General features: G+C 52.8%; 1 protein-coding gene across 5 annotated transcripts in view; it reads left to right on the top strand.

The window, feature by feature from the left end:
* The window catches only part of ACTR3B (actin related protein 3B), a 61,368-nt gene extending 47,831 nt beyond the window's left edge, over positions 1–13,537 (top strand). For 3 of the 5 annotated variants that reach the window (XM_079785735.1, XM_079785739.1, XM_079785738.1), the window contains 4 exons: positions 576–668; positions 9,572–9,697; positions 10,762–10,845; positions 12,903–13,537. In XM_079785735.1, coding sequence (XP_079641861.1) covers positions 576–668; positions 9,572–9,697; positions 10,762–10,845; positions 12,903–12,998 — 399 coding nt within the window. In that variant the 3' untranslated portion in view covers positions 12,999–13,537. Of the gene's footprint in view, positions 1–318; positions 470–575; positions 669–9,571; positions 9,698–10,761; positions 10,846–12,902 lie in introns of those variants that run through there. The other 2 variants (XM_079785736.1, XM_079785737.1) reach the window with 2 other exon arrangements.
* The last annotated feature ends 347 nt before the right edge of the window (positions 13,538–13,884 follow it).

Below are 13,884 nucleotides of genomic sequence, written 5' to 3' on the forward strand. Positions count from 1 at the left end.
TCCTGACTGGGGATCAAACCTACAACTTGGCTTGTGCCCTGACCGGGAATCGAACCGATGACCCTTTGGTGTATGGGAGGACACGCCAACCAACTGAGCCACACTGGCCAGGGCATTCGTTACATTTTAAAGCCACCATACAGTGACCTTTTTTCATTGACTATGTTTTTTTATTTTCTGTATGAATAATTTTTTCATAAATTAGTATTCATAAGTTATGTACTCATTACATATTCATAGTGTTTCATTATTTCACATACATCATGGACATGCTTTTTACAGTGTCTTATCACATGTTTCACTATATTTGTGATGCAGGGCTGGTCTGCTTTTGTTACCGTTTCATATTTTTCCTTCATTAAACCCCACATTTCATCTCTTGAGGGGACGTATGTTGTCATCAGTCCGTGCACACAGTCACATGAGATTCACTTGACGTATTGTTCATTCCCATGTGAAGTGCTTAAAGGTATAGTAAATTCTGTATTTGTTCAAGTTACTTTTTAAAAAGTGTTCTTGTTTTTTCCTATCGAGAGAAATGTGTAATGTTTCTTTTGTATTTATATAAAACGTAGTTTGCCAACCCGGATTTTATGGAGTCCATCTCAGATGTTGTTGATGAAGTGATACAGAACTGTCCCATCGATGTGCGTCGTCCGCTGTACAAGGTAGGAGCTGCTGGGGTAAGGGGCTCCGAGCTCTTCCACAGCTAAGGACCACCATCCTCAGAATGGGTCATTAACGTTGATAGCAGACTTTCTTGCTTCACCTCCTGCCTTTCAGGATTTGTTAAAGGCCAGTGTAATGGCAAATTTTTTTCTTGGAGTGGGGATGCCTTAGATGTTTGGAAGAATGACTCAGTAAACTAGAAGTATTAATTTAACTGTTCTAGTATCTTTTATTCTCATCTGGCAAGCTATGCTATTTTAAATTGGACCCTTTTAACTATATGTATTGATTGAAAGGGAAAAGCAATACTTCCTCTCTGATTTCCATGAATTCTACTGGTTTTGTTTGATGCGTATTTAGGTTCAGTGCCAATGTGGTGTTGCCAGAAGAAGACAGAGCCTGAAATGAAACAACCAACTAGAAAACGCTCGTGTAATATTTTTTTCCAAATTCTTTGGATGGACTTCTGAACTTGAGAAAATGCTAATCCATGTAATTATAGGATAAAAGGAAATATTGCCGACCGCCAAATATTGAGAGCAGAAAGGGATAGTCAATTAGCCTCGTTCACCTTTGATTAACCTCTGCGTGAGGGGGTCATGCTCTCATCCCAGCCTCAGGACTGCGTCTTCCCTTACTCAGATCTGGGCAGCCGCATTTTACAGAAAGAGGGCCCAATACATTTTTCATCTATAATGGGTGGGGAACCTTTTTTCTGCCAAGGGCCATTTGGATATTTATAACATAATTCAAGAGGCATACAAAATTATCAAATTAAAAATCAGCCTATTATATTTGGTCAAACATTTAATTAATTCACCCCTAATGCCTTGGCAGGACCAGACCAACTGATTTTGCAGGCCTTACGTGGCCTGTGGGCCGGACGTTCCACACCCCTGATCTATAAGATGAATACTATACAGCCTTTAAAAAGAAATAGGTAAATCAGTGTAAATGCAAATGAAAAGATGTGAGAATATACTGATAGCTAGAAAAGCAGGTTGTAAAATTTGCACATAGTATTTCACTTTATATAGAAATATAGTTTGCATATTTATAGAAGGAAAGGTTCTGAATGATATATGCTAAACTTTTTTTGATTGTATCAATTCTTTGATTTTTTTAAATCCTTTTCCTTTTCATCCATCCCTGCAGCCCCCTCCCACCTGGAAACTGTCAAAGTATTCTCTGTATCTATGAGTTTGTTTCTTTTCTGCTTGTTCGTTTATTTTATTTTATTTTTTAGATTCCACATATAAGTGAAATCATATGGCCTTTGTCTTCCTCTGTCTGACTATTTCACTTAGCATAATACCCTCTAGGTCCATCCATGCCATCACAGATGGTAACATTTTGTTCTTTTTTATGGCCGAGTCACATTCCATTATATACATGCACTACTTCTTTATTCTTTCATTTATTGATGGACACTTAGGTTTCTTCCATATCTTTGTGATTATTGTAAATAATGCTACAATGAACATATGGACACATGTTTTTTTGAATTTAGTGTTTTGGGTTTCTTTGGATAAATACCCAGAAGTAGAATTACTGGGTCCTTCTTTGTCTCTTGTCATATAGCCTTTGTTTTAGTCTGTTTTGTCTGGTATAAGTATTGCTACCCAGCTTTTGTTTGTTTCCATTTTCTTGAAATAAGTTTTTCCATCCCTTTACTTTTAGTTGTGTGTGTCTTTCAATCTGAAATGGATCTCTTATAGACATCGTATGTAAGGGTCTTGTTTTCTTATCCATTCAGCCTCCATATATCGTTTGATTGGAGCATTTAATCCATTTGCTTTTAAAGTAATTGTTGATAGACATGTATTTGTTGTCATTTTATTACTCATATGTTTGGTCTTTTTTTCTTCTTCTTAAAGAAGACCCGTTAACATTTCTTGTAATACTGGTTTAGTGTTGAGAAACTCCTTTAGTTTTTTGTGTTTTTTTTTTTCATCTGGGAAGCTCTTTATGTGTCCTTCAATTTTCAATGATAGCTTTGCTGGGTAGAGTGATTTTGCTATTCATCACTTTGAATATTTCTTGCCAATTCTTTCTGGGCTGCAAAGTTTCTGTTGAGAAATCAGCTGACAGTCGTATGGGTGCTCCCTTGTAGGTAACTACTGTATTTTCCGGCGTATAAGACGACTTTTTAACCCAGGAAAATCTTCTATATGCCCAGTCGTCTTATATGCCGGAAAATACAGTAACTGCTTTTCTCTTGCTGCTTTGAGTTTATTTCTTTGTCTTTAACCTTTGGCATTTTAATTAATATGTCTTGGTGTGGGCCTCGTTGGGTTCATCTTGTTTGGGACTCTCTGTGCTTCCTGGACTTGTAAGTCTTTCTTTCACCAGGTAAGGGGAGTTTTTCTCATTTTTTCACATAGGGTTTTAGTTACTTGCTCTTCTTCTCGCACCCCTATGATGGGAATGTTGGTTGCTTGAAGTTATCCCAGAGGCTTTTTGTACTATCCTAATTTTTTTGGATTCTTTTTTTCTTTTGCTGTTCTGAGTGGGTGTTTCCTGCTTCCTTATCTTCCAAACCGCTGATTTGATCCTCTGGTTCATCTGTTCCACCGTTGATCCCCAGTCTCCATGTGGCTTCTTCTTTATATTCTTAGTATAGTACTTCTGTTCAGCCAGATTTCAGGCGGTTCTCAATGATGGTTGTTCTGTAGTTTAGTTGCAATTTTGAGGTGGTTGTGGGAGGATGCGAGTAGCACCTTTACCTATGCCGCCATCTTGACAAGATTCTGCATATGCCAACCTCTTAAATAAAAGGTCTTTGGGGGTGGCAGATGGATAACGTTTACTTTCTACTTTTTGTCTTTTAAAATCGTTTGAAGTTTTATAGTTAAAAAGTGTTATTTTTATTACTGGAAATTTTTTTCTATATAGATAGCTCTTTATGGGTGAAAATAATTATAATTCTCTTTTTATTTATTGCATATCCTTGAATGTCCTCCAATAAAATCCACAAGAAGGGCAAACTGAAGAAAGACTGGATATTGAGGTTCAGAGAAACAGTCCATCTTGTTCTCCCCACTTCTTAAATCTCAGCTTTAGCTGAATCTTCTTGTCCGGGAGAGCGAGGATCAGGTGTGGGCCTCTGGGTCTTCGTGTCCGTGAGAGCGAGGAGCAGGTGTGGGCCTCTGGGTCTTCGTGTCCCTGAGAGCGAGGAGCAGGTGTGGGCCTCTGGGTCTTCGTGTCCGTGAGAGCGAGGAGCAGGAGTGATCCGGGGTCTTCGTGTTTGTGAGAGCGAGCGTGGGCCTCTGGGTCTTCGTGTCCGTGAGAGTGAGGAGCAGGTGTGATCCGGGGTCTTTGTGTCCGTGAGAGCGAGGAGCAGGTGTGATCCGGGGTCTTTGTGTCCGTGAGAGCGAGGAGCAGGTGTGGGCCTCTGGGTCTTCGTGTCCGTGAGAGCGAGGAGCAGGTGTGATCCGGGGTCTTCGTGTCCGTGAGAGCGAGGAGCAGGTGTGATCCGGGGTCTTCCCTCTGTCCTACTGGACATGGACTTCTGTCAGTGGCTACAAGTTGCTCATGATGGGGTGAGGGTTTTCTCCTTGGACAGGTAGGTGGATGGGCTTCCTCCTCCCAGCGGGTGTGAGCTTGTCATGGAAAGAAGATCCGCCTGAACTTCTGTGACGTGCACAGGTGTATGGGTTGGTGGGTTTTTAGTTTGGAACCCTCTTCTGGTGGGAGACACCCTCCTGCAGAACACGCTGCCCTCTGCTCTGACTGGTTCCTTCACCTGTCCTAGGCCTGCCCTTCCTCTCCTGTCACTCTGGTATTGTCATTCCTTTCCTGCTACTGATGTTCTTCTTCCTGCCAGGCCCACTCTCATCCGTTGCACAGGTACCTTCCTGGGCTTACAAGGCACTCAGTGGTCTGGCTGGTATGGCACAGTGGTTGAGCATCGACCTATGAACCAGAAGGTCATGGCTTGATTCCCGATCAAGGCACATGCCCAGATTGCTAGCTCTATCCCTAGTGTGTGTGTGTGTGTGTGTGTGTGTGTGTGTGTGTGTGCGCACAGGAGGCAGCCAATCACGGATTATTTCTCATCATTGATGTTTCTGTCTGTCTGTCTGTCTGTCTCTCCCCTTTCCTCTCTGAAATCAATAAAAAAGCATAAAAACAAAACAGAACAAAGACAAAGCACTCAGTGGACCAGGGAGGAAGTAGGGAGCATGGTCCAGGCCCAAAGGAAGTTATGAGTGTCAAGGGGGCTGAGCCCTGCTGAGCTTTGACCAGACAGGTGAGGCACCCTCCATGAGAGCAGGCGCCGGTTGGGCCCCTGTCACCATGTGCTGCCCTGTGGTCCCCACAGCCTCTTACAGCAGCTGTGATGTCTGAATTGGCTGTAGTGGGACCCCAGAAACCCAGCAGGAGGGAGTTCTGAACCAGCGCCTTGGTGCCTGAGGGTCTGCTGTTTGGGAGACCGGCCAGTAAGGACTTCCGCATTTGCAGACTCATCTGGACCCCTCGTGCAGGTTCTCGAGGTGGGGGAGTCAGAGGAGGCTCACGTGGGCGCTGTGATGGCAGCTGATGCCTCGTTGTGAGTTAGCACCTTGCTCAGGCTGGTGGTGGAGGAGTGAGAATAAAAGGTGGCTTTGAAACCTTAGAATCCTGAGAAAAGCAGAAGTCTGTTTTTCAGAAGAAAGTAGTCATACCCTAATTTTTATTCCAGTCTGGCCTGTAGATAAGAAGGCTGTCTACAGCCTCTTTGTAGGGAGGTGGGGCCTGGAGGGGCTCATGTGTGAGAGGGCTGTGACATCCCCAAAGGCCAAGACATTGCCAGGAGCAGGTGCTGCTTGAGCCCTGGCTGCCTGCGGGCATCACCCTCAGGAGTGTCAGAGTGGACACATGCCTGGTCCCACCCCCAGAGAAGCTGGTGTGGTCGGGCTGGGCCTGGGTCCGGGTGTTTGGAGCTTCTGGGTGACTGTGATGTGCAGCTAAACTGGTAGCGCTGGTAGCAGCTGGCTTCATCTTGGTGTTCAGTTGCTTTTGTGCTGTTCTTGTGGGCAGGGCCGGTTTTGAGTTGCTTTATTATGGAACTGCATGTCTTCATTCCTGAGTTCTATTCCTCAGATATCCGAGCACCTGACAGACCACAACACGATCATAGTCAAAGCAGGGGATTTAAGTGTGTAGGAGAGATGGTTCTTGTCCTCTAGACCTTAAAAAAAAGCTAAAAATAATCTACACTAATAAAAGAGAAAGATACAAATTGACCATACCTTCACGACACCCACCAGCCAATCAGGAGTGAGTATGCAAATTAACCCCACAAAGATGGCAAGTTAATTTGCATACACAGGCGCCGAGTCGTTGCCATGGTGACGACACAGGCATTCCGCACTGCCCCAGCTGCTCTGGGCCTCTGGGCAGCGTGGGAAGGTGGAAGGCGGCTCCTGGCTGGAGCGAAGGTGGTGCCGGCAGCCAGGGGAAGGAAGGCCCATTCTCGCACGAATCTTTGTGCATCAGGCCTCTAGTACTGAAATAATTCTAATGGGAACCACTACAGGCCACATGTCACTCAAATGAGCCATGCAAAGTTTGGTAATTGAGAGAAGGGGCAGACTGAGCTGAGTCTTGAGGGCTTGGCCTGCAGAGCGGGGAGGGGCTTGGGCCAGGGGGCGGGGCCTTAACCCAGACAGAGCAGGTGAGCAGGCAGAGGTTTCAGAAGTCTGTTCTGGTGGAGCCAGGCATAGAAGGTATGGAAACCACTGGGGGGCGGGCCAAGAGCTGTTAAAAATTCTTATTCGTTATGTTTGTCAAGCACATGTAAATACATTTTTTTAAGCTTTCTGTGGGTTATTTTATTTTTTAAAATTTTATTGTTTATGTAAATACATTTTGAAATAGTTCAAGGAATGACTTTTCTATAACAAAATTGCTTGAATTGGATATATAATTATGCTCAGGCATTTTAAATCAGAGAAGCAGGTGGCAAAGTAAAGGAGTTATATATATTATTCTTTATTCTTCATGTTGAATGAGTTCAAATATCTTTAATATTTAAGAGAGAAAAATACATATTTTAAGATATCGTTGGGGGTTTTCAACTCTTTTCAAAATAGGCCTTCTTATTTGGTGAAGTCCTGGTTGAAGCCTGAGGTGAACAGTTGAGATGGCTGCGCTGGTGGGGTGGAGGACAGAAGGCCCCGGAGCTGTGCGCACCAGCCGCCTCCGCTCCTGTGCCCCGTGTTCCTCGGTGCTTCCTGCGGAGCATCACGCACAGCAGGACTGTGTGTTTCTGGGGAGGGAAGAGTGGCGCTAACAGCTGACGGGGACTTGCCGTGTGGAGAAGGTCATTGTAGGGAGTGATGGCGTTGCATTGACCACGCTGAATAAAGGTTCCTGAGCACCTGCCCAGGCCGGCCTCATGGTGGGGCACGGACAGCACCCACATGGAGTGTGCGTGGGGCAGGCGCCGGGGACTGCAGGTGGCGTCTCCTCCGCCTGGGCAGGCCGTCGAGCCAGTGCTGGTAGTGATGCAGCGTTTGTGCCGGTTACTGCGTCATCATGATCACATGTGGCACTGAGCCCTCAGAACGGGGCTAGGGTGAGTGCAGGACAGCCTGTAAACTTTTGTTTACTTTAAATTTATTTTTTAAATGTTATTTAAAAACTTTTATTTTTTTTATTTTTTGTATTTAAAAATCTTTTAAATTGATTTTGAGAGATAAAGAAACAGAGAAACATCGATTTGTTGTTTTGCTTATTTATGCATTCATTGGTTCTTTTTTTTTTGTTAACCCTCATCTGAGGATATTTTTTCCATTGATTTTTAGAGAGAGTAGAGGCGAGAGAGAGAGAGAGAGAGAGAGAGAGAGAGAGAGAGAGAGAAAGAAAGAGAGAAACATGAATGTGAGAGAGGTACATTGATTGGTTGCCTCCTGCACATGCTGCGACTAGGCCTAGGATTGAACCTGTAACCCAGGTACTTGCGCCTCACTGGGAATCAAACCCGAGACCCTTCGGCATGCAGGCTGACCCTGTAATCACTGAGCCACACTGGCCAGGGTACTGGTTGATCGAACTTGCAAACTTGGCGCCTGGAGGTGATGCTCTAACCAACTGAGCTACCTGGCCAGGGCTGTTTACATTTAAACCCAAGTGGCCATGTGTGGCTACTGGCTACTGGGACAGCTCAGATCCACTGAGCCCTGGCGGCCGGTGGCGCTTCCTGGTCAAAGGGAATGCTCTGTCTCCACCCCCGGGTGAAGGAGAGGAGAGCATGTGGGTCTGGAAGGAGTATGGCCCCCGCAGGCCTTTATTAAATGGGCATGGTGGGGTGGGGCCCGGACTGTGCACTGGTGGGTGCTGGCAGCTGCGTGTACTAAGTGGGTGCACCGGGAGGGCCTTGCGTGGAGTTGGGTTTTACCAAACTGAGGGCATTGGGTTTTTGCAGGGAGGTGACATATCCCACGTGGGGCTAGGGAAGCGTGTGAGCTGCACCCCAGAAGTGGATGGGAGCCAGAGGGGCAGGAGCAAGTTGGGTGGGCGGCCCGGGACGATGCCCACGAGGGAGGTGGCGGCGGACTCGGAGGAAGACGTGGAGAGGCCAGGCAGTGTTTGTGATGTGTTGATAGGGAAATTCAGGGTTTTTACATGCTCATCTAGGAGGGGTGTCACTAACTAGGACGTGCAGAGAAAGGAGCCCGTCGAGGAGTCGTGGGTGCTAGGTCTGGTCACGACGAGGTGTAGGAGGAAGGTCTGGGTCCTCATCGTGCTCCGGTGGCCGTCACAGGGACAGGACAGGAAGACGTGGGCCTGCTGGAAGGTCAGGTTTTAGGGACGGGCAGAGAGGAAGCTGTCAGTGGGTTCTCCAGAGACACAAGCAGCAGAGGTGGTTGCACTGTCTCCACCTCCTCCCCCTCCTCGGCCTCCATGTCTGTGTCAGGGTCAGTACGCCACTGGCTGGCGTCAGCCTGGTCAGTCCGGAATCACAGGCAGGCGGCTGCCGGGACTTGGGCAGGAGCGGACCGCAGTCTGAGGCCCATCCCTTCTGCTCCGGGATGAGGCCCACGGACGCTGTGGAGGGACACTCCTGTTAACCACATCTGCAGAAACCCCCAGCAACGCCTGGCGCCGTGTTAGTTAAATTGGGTGCCACAGGCAGGCCAAGCTGACGTGTAGAATGAACCATCACGGAAGCCAAGAAGCAGTGAAGAAAGAGAAAGAAAACTGCAGCAGCCAATGGGAGGTTGTTGGCAGCCCCATTGGTGATGCTGAGAGGTCACCAGGGGAGGCTGAGACCTGGCCGTGGCGTTGGGTGAGGAGGTGAGCAGCCTGTGAGGGGAGGTGGGCAGAGCCAGATCCCAGCAGTCGGGGCGGGGGGAGGAGCCGTGCAGACAGGCTCACCCCTGCAGCCAGGCCGCTGGGAGGCAGCCGGACTCGGCCCCGCGTCCTAGAGACAGCACTGCTCTGGCTTTGCTGAGCCCCGTCTTCGGGTTCCGTTCGAGAGCAGGAAAGCCTTGTCCCTAGAGAGAGTCAGCCTTCACAGCACGATACAGGGCAGCTGCCAGGAGCGTTGGGCAAGCCGTCTTCTTCCGGGTAGGGTTTGGTCCGCTGGTCAGGGGGTGGGGGACGTGGTGTCTGCAGTGAGCGCAAGTACCTGTCACCCACACATTCCTTCTTCGTGGATTATTGTGGAGCTCATCCCAGACATTGTATTCCATTCATAAGTACTTCAGAAAGTATGTCTAACAGATAAGGACGCTTTAAGAAAAACATAACCACAGTACCGTGATCACACCTAAAAGTATTGATAATAATCCCACAGAATTACCAAATGCCCAGTCAGTGTCCACATTTCCCTGCCTTGTCACTACAAGTTGTTCCCCTGGCAGTTTTTGTGGGCGGGCGACTCACCCCAGGAAACCTCTGCTTTGCCTTCTAGAACGTCGTTCTTTCAGGAGGCTCCACAATGTTCAGAGACTTCGGACGGCGTCTGCAGAGAGACTTGAAAAGGGTGGTGGATGCCAGACTGCGACTCAGCCAGGAGCTAAGCGGTGGCAGAATAAAGGTGGGGACCGCGACGGGCGCGGGAAGGAAGGGGCGATTCTGCCCCGGCTGCTCAGCGCTCTCCCCGCACACGAGGCTGAGGACTCAGGGTGTCTGGGGAGCGGGAAGGGAAGGGTGTCCGGGACCCCCTGAGCACGCTGGGGAGTTACGGGTAGAGGTTGTTGCTGAGCTCACTCCAAGTGTGTGCACACTGACCGGCCGGGTGGCCGGCGCTCTGCCTCCCCGCCCCTGGCAGCGCGCGGCCGTGTCCGAGGAGACGGGCCCTCTTCACGGAGGGTCTCGGTGCCCTGAAATGGGCCGCTAGCAGGGAGTTAGTGCCGGGACAGCCAGCAGCGGGTCACGGGGTCACGCGGGCTTGGGCGGAGGGCGAATGGGAGCAAACGGGTGTCACCTGCTGAGTCAGTGCTGGCAAATGTCATTCTCAGAGCATTTGGGGGACTCTCAGTGTTACTTGGAATTATTCCTACAAAACGGAAACAGCTAATTTGTTCAGTAAATAAATAGAACTGAGTTTGTTGCTTGGATTTTTTGCCTTTTTTTAATCCTCACTGGAGGATGTCTTCCTATTGCTTTTTAGAGGGGGGGAGACATATCAATGTGAGAGAGACATACTGATTGGTTGCCTCCCGCACCACCCCGGCCAGGCTGGGGACCTATCTGACCTGCAACACAGGTACTTATGTGCCCTTGACCAGAACTTGAACCCGAGACCTTTCGGTTTGCGGGCCGATGCTCCAACCACTGAGCCATACCGGCCAGGGCCGATGCTTTGCTTTTTAAATGCCCTTAGTGTTCTGAGAGACTTGCCTGCTGTGTTCCCCGCACCACCTGGGCTGGGGGCTGGGCTGGGGTGGGGCAGAGTGTGGGGGCGGAGGTTGGGGGCAGTGGCCTGGGAGGCGGGAGGGGTGGGAGGGGTGTGTAGCAGGAGTGGCTGAGAAGCTCCTTTCTGAGGCAGCTGTGGCTGCTCCCCACAGAGGGACTGACCGGGGCCCATGCCCGGGGGAGGGGGGCGCACGCCCGTCCTAGAGCAGCTGGTGCCCTGGTGACCGTGTCCCCTCCCTGCAGCCCAGGCCGGTCGAGGTGCAGGTGATCACGCACCACATGCAGCGCTTCGCCGTGTGGTTCGGCGGCTCCATGCTCGCCTCCACCGTAAGTCCCTCCCCCGGCCCGTCAGCACTGCCGCTCCCGTGTCCTGAAGGTCAGACGGTGTGCCTGCTCTAGACTGTCGCCACCTAATCCTGTGGGACAGAAATGCACGGTCCTTTCCGTTCTCAGGAGATTCGGGGTGACGGCCGTGTGGTCAGTGAACCCGCATGTAACCTGGAATGCTCTGCGTTAATCCTCGATGCTGTGACTGTTCCGAGTCTTAGTGCCTTTCCTCCTCAGCATGGAACAGGTCACGAATCGCTAAACTCGGGCAGCACATAGCTGGTCCCAAACAGAGGCCGAGGGGTTTTTAACAAAGGACCCGTGTGGCTGCTCAGGCCCGGAGAGGTGGAGAGGGGCAGGCCTGTCTGGGGGGGAGGGAGGGAGGGTGGCGAGGAGAGGTGGAGGGTAGGCCTGTGGGGGGGGAGGGAGGGAGGGTGACGAGGAGAGGTGGAGGGGCAGGCCTGTTGGGAGGGAGGGTGGCGAGGAGAGGAGAGGGCAGGCCTGTTGGGGGGAGGGAGGGTGGTGAGGAGAGGAGAGGGCAGGCCTGTCTGGGGGGGAGGGTGGTGAGGAGAGGTGGAGGGCAGGCCTGTGGGGGGGGAGGGAGGGAGGGTGACGAGGAGAGGTGGAGGGTAGGCCTGTGGGGGGGGAGGGAGGGAGGGTGACGAGGAGAGGTGGAGGGTAGGCCTGTGGGGGGGGAGGGAGGGAGGGTGACGAGGAGAGGTGGAGGGTAGGCCTGTGGGGGGGGAGGGAGGGAGGGTGGCGAGGAGAGGTGGAGGGCAGGCCTGTGGGGGGGGGAGGGAGGGAGGGTGGTGAGGAGAGGTGGAGGGCAGGCCTGTGGGGGGGGAGGGAGGGAGGGTGACGAGGAGAGGAGAGGGAAGGCCTGTCTGGGGGGGAGGGAGGGTGGCGAGGAGAGGGGAGGGAAGGCCTGTTGGGGGGGGGGAGGGTGGCGAGGAGAGGGGAGGGAAGGCCTGTTGGGGGGGAGGGTGGTGAGGAGAGGGGAGGGAAGGCCTGTTGGGGGGGAGGGTGGTGAGGAGAGGGGAGGGAAGGCCTGTTGGGGGGGAGGTTGGTGAGGAGAGGGGAGGGAAGGCCTGTCTGGCGGGGGAGGGTGGGAGGGTGGCGAGGAGAGGAGAGGGCAGGCCTGTTGGGGGGGGGGAGGGAGGGTGGCGAGGAGAGGAGAGGGAAGGCCTGTTGGGGGGAGGGAGGGTGGCGAGGAGAGGAGAGGGCAGGCCTGTGGGGGGGGAGGGAGGGAGGGTGGTGAGGAGAGGAGAAGGCAGGCCTGTTGGGGGGGGAGGGTGGTGAGGAGAGGGGAGGGAAGGCCTGTTGGGGGGGAGGGAGGGAGGGTGGTGAGGAGAGGAGAGGGCAGGCCTGTCTGGGGGGGAGGGTGGTGAGGAGAGGGGAGGGAAGGCCTGTTGGGGGGGAGGGAGGGTGGCGAGGAGAGGTGGAGGGAAGGCCTGTTGGGGGGGGAGGGTGGTGAGGAGAGGATAGGGCAGGCCTGTTGGGGGGAGGGAGGGTGGTGAGGAGAGGAGAGGGCAGGCCTGTCTGGGGGGGAGGGTGGTGAGGAGAGGGGAGGGAAGGCCTGTTGGGGGGGAGGGAGGGTGGCGAGGAGAGGTGGAGGGAAGGCCTGTGGGGGGGGGAGGGAGGGTGGTGAGGAGAGGTGGAGGGAAGGCCTGTTGGGGGGAGGGAGGGTGGCGAGGAGAGGAGAGGGCAGGCCTGTCTGGGGGGGAGGGAGGGTGGCGAGGAGAGGAGAGGGCAGGCCTGTCTGGGGGGGAGGGAGGGTGGTTAGGAGAGGGGAGGGAAGGCCTGTTGGGGGGGAGGGAGGGTGGCGAGGAGAGGTGGAGGGAAGGCCTGTGGGGGGGAGGGTGGTGAGGAGAGGGGAGGGCAGGCCTATGGGGGGGGAGGGAGGGTGGTGAGGAGAGGAGAGGGCAGGCCTGTTGTGGGGGAGGGTGGTGAGGAGAGGGGAGGGAAGGCCTGTCTGGGGGGGAGGGAGGGTGGGGAGGAGAGGGGTGCTTGCGAGCTGCGTCTGTCCTCCTGGACACTCACGTCTCAGGGCTGTACAGCCCGGGTTCTTGCAGGTCTGCCACACCAAGAGGGACTACGAGGAGCGCGGCCCCAGCATCTGCCGCCACAGCCCCGTCTTCGGAGTCCTGTCCTAGGGTCAGCCTGGCCCTCGGCCTGTGGGTCACCTCGCGAGCCAGCTGTCCTTCAGACCCTGCAGAGTGGGTCAGCAGTGATGCCGATGTTGGGGGGCATGAGGCACCAGCCTAGGCGGAGCCCCCGTGCCACGGCGCCCTTCCTCCTCCTCATGCCCCCCCTCCAGCTGGCTTCTAGGGATGGATGAACTCAGCATGAGGAAAACAGCCAGAATGTGGCGCGAAGCAGCCCCCCCAGGGGCATCAACCCTGCCCCCCAGCCTATCCTGTCTAACAAAAGAGTAATAAACAAATTAACCGTCACTCCGTGACAAAGATGGCGGCGCCCGTAGCGGCCGGGGCGGGACGCTGGTGGTGTCGCCCCGGCAACGTGAGCCCAGCGTCTGCGCCCCGGCCGTGTGGAAGGAGGGGAGGGGCCTCTGGCCAGAGGCCGGGGCGAGGGACGCTGGCGGTGTTGTGGGCCGGGTTGAGGGACCCCCGCCCCGTGCACGGATTTCGTGCACCAGGCCTCTAGTTTTTGTAAATAAAATGTTATAAACTTGAAATACAAATCGAAGTTTGTATTTCCTATCATTTTGCACTTTATTTATTTGGTACAAGTGGCTGGTCCCTGTGTGGGCGGGCGCCGGGTCCCGGGCCTGGGCGGGTGCTGGTGCCCCGGAGTGTGGTCATCCATGTCCCCTGCGGCACATCCTGGCGCGGGCGTGAAGCACACCAGAGGGAAGTAGCCGCGTGTGTGCTAGGAGTTGGCCTTGCCAGCTGGAGTGCCACGGAGTGTAGAGCGCTGTGAGAACTGCTCCAGAAAACGTACCTGCTCACGTCCTCACACGGACCCCCTGGCTGACGCACGGTGGATGGCAGCCGGCCACGGGCCTCCGAGGCATCGCCT

This window comes from Cnephaeus nilssonii, assembly GCF_951640355.1.
Source record: "Cnephaeus nilssonii genome assembly, chromosome: 12".
NCBI classification, from domain to species: Eukaryota; Metazoa; Chordata; class Mammalia; order Chiroptera; family Vespertilionidae; genus Cnephaeus; species Cnephaeus nilssonii.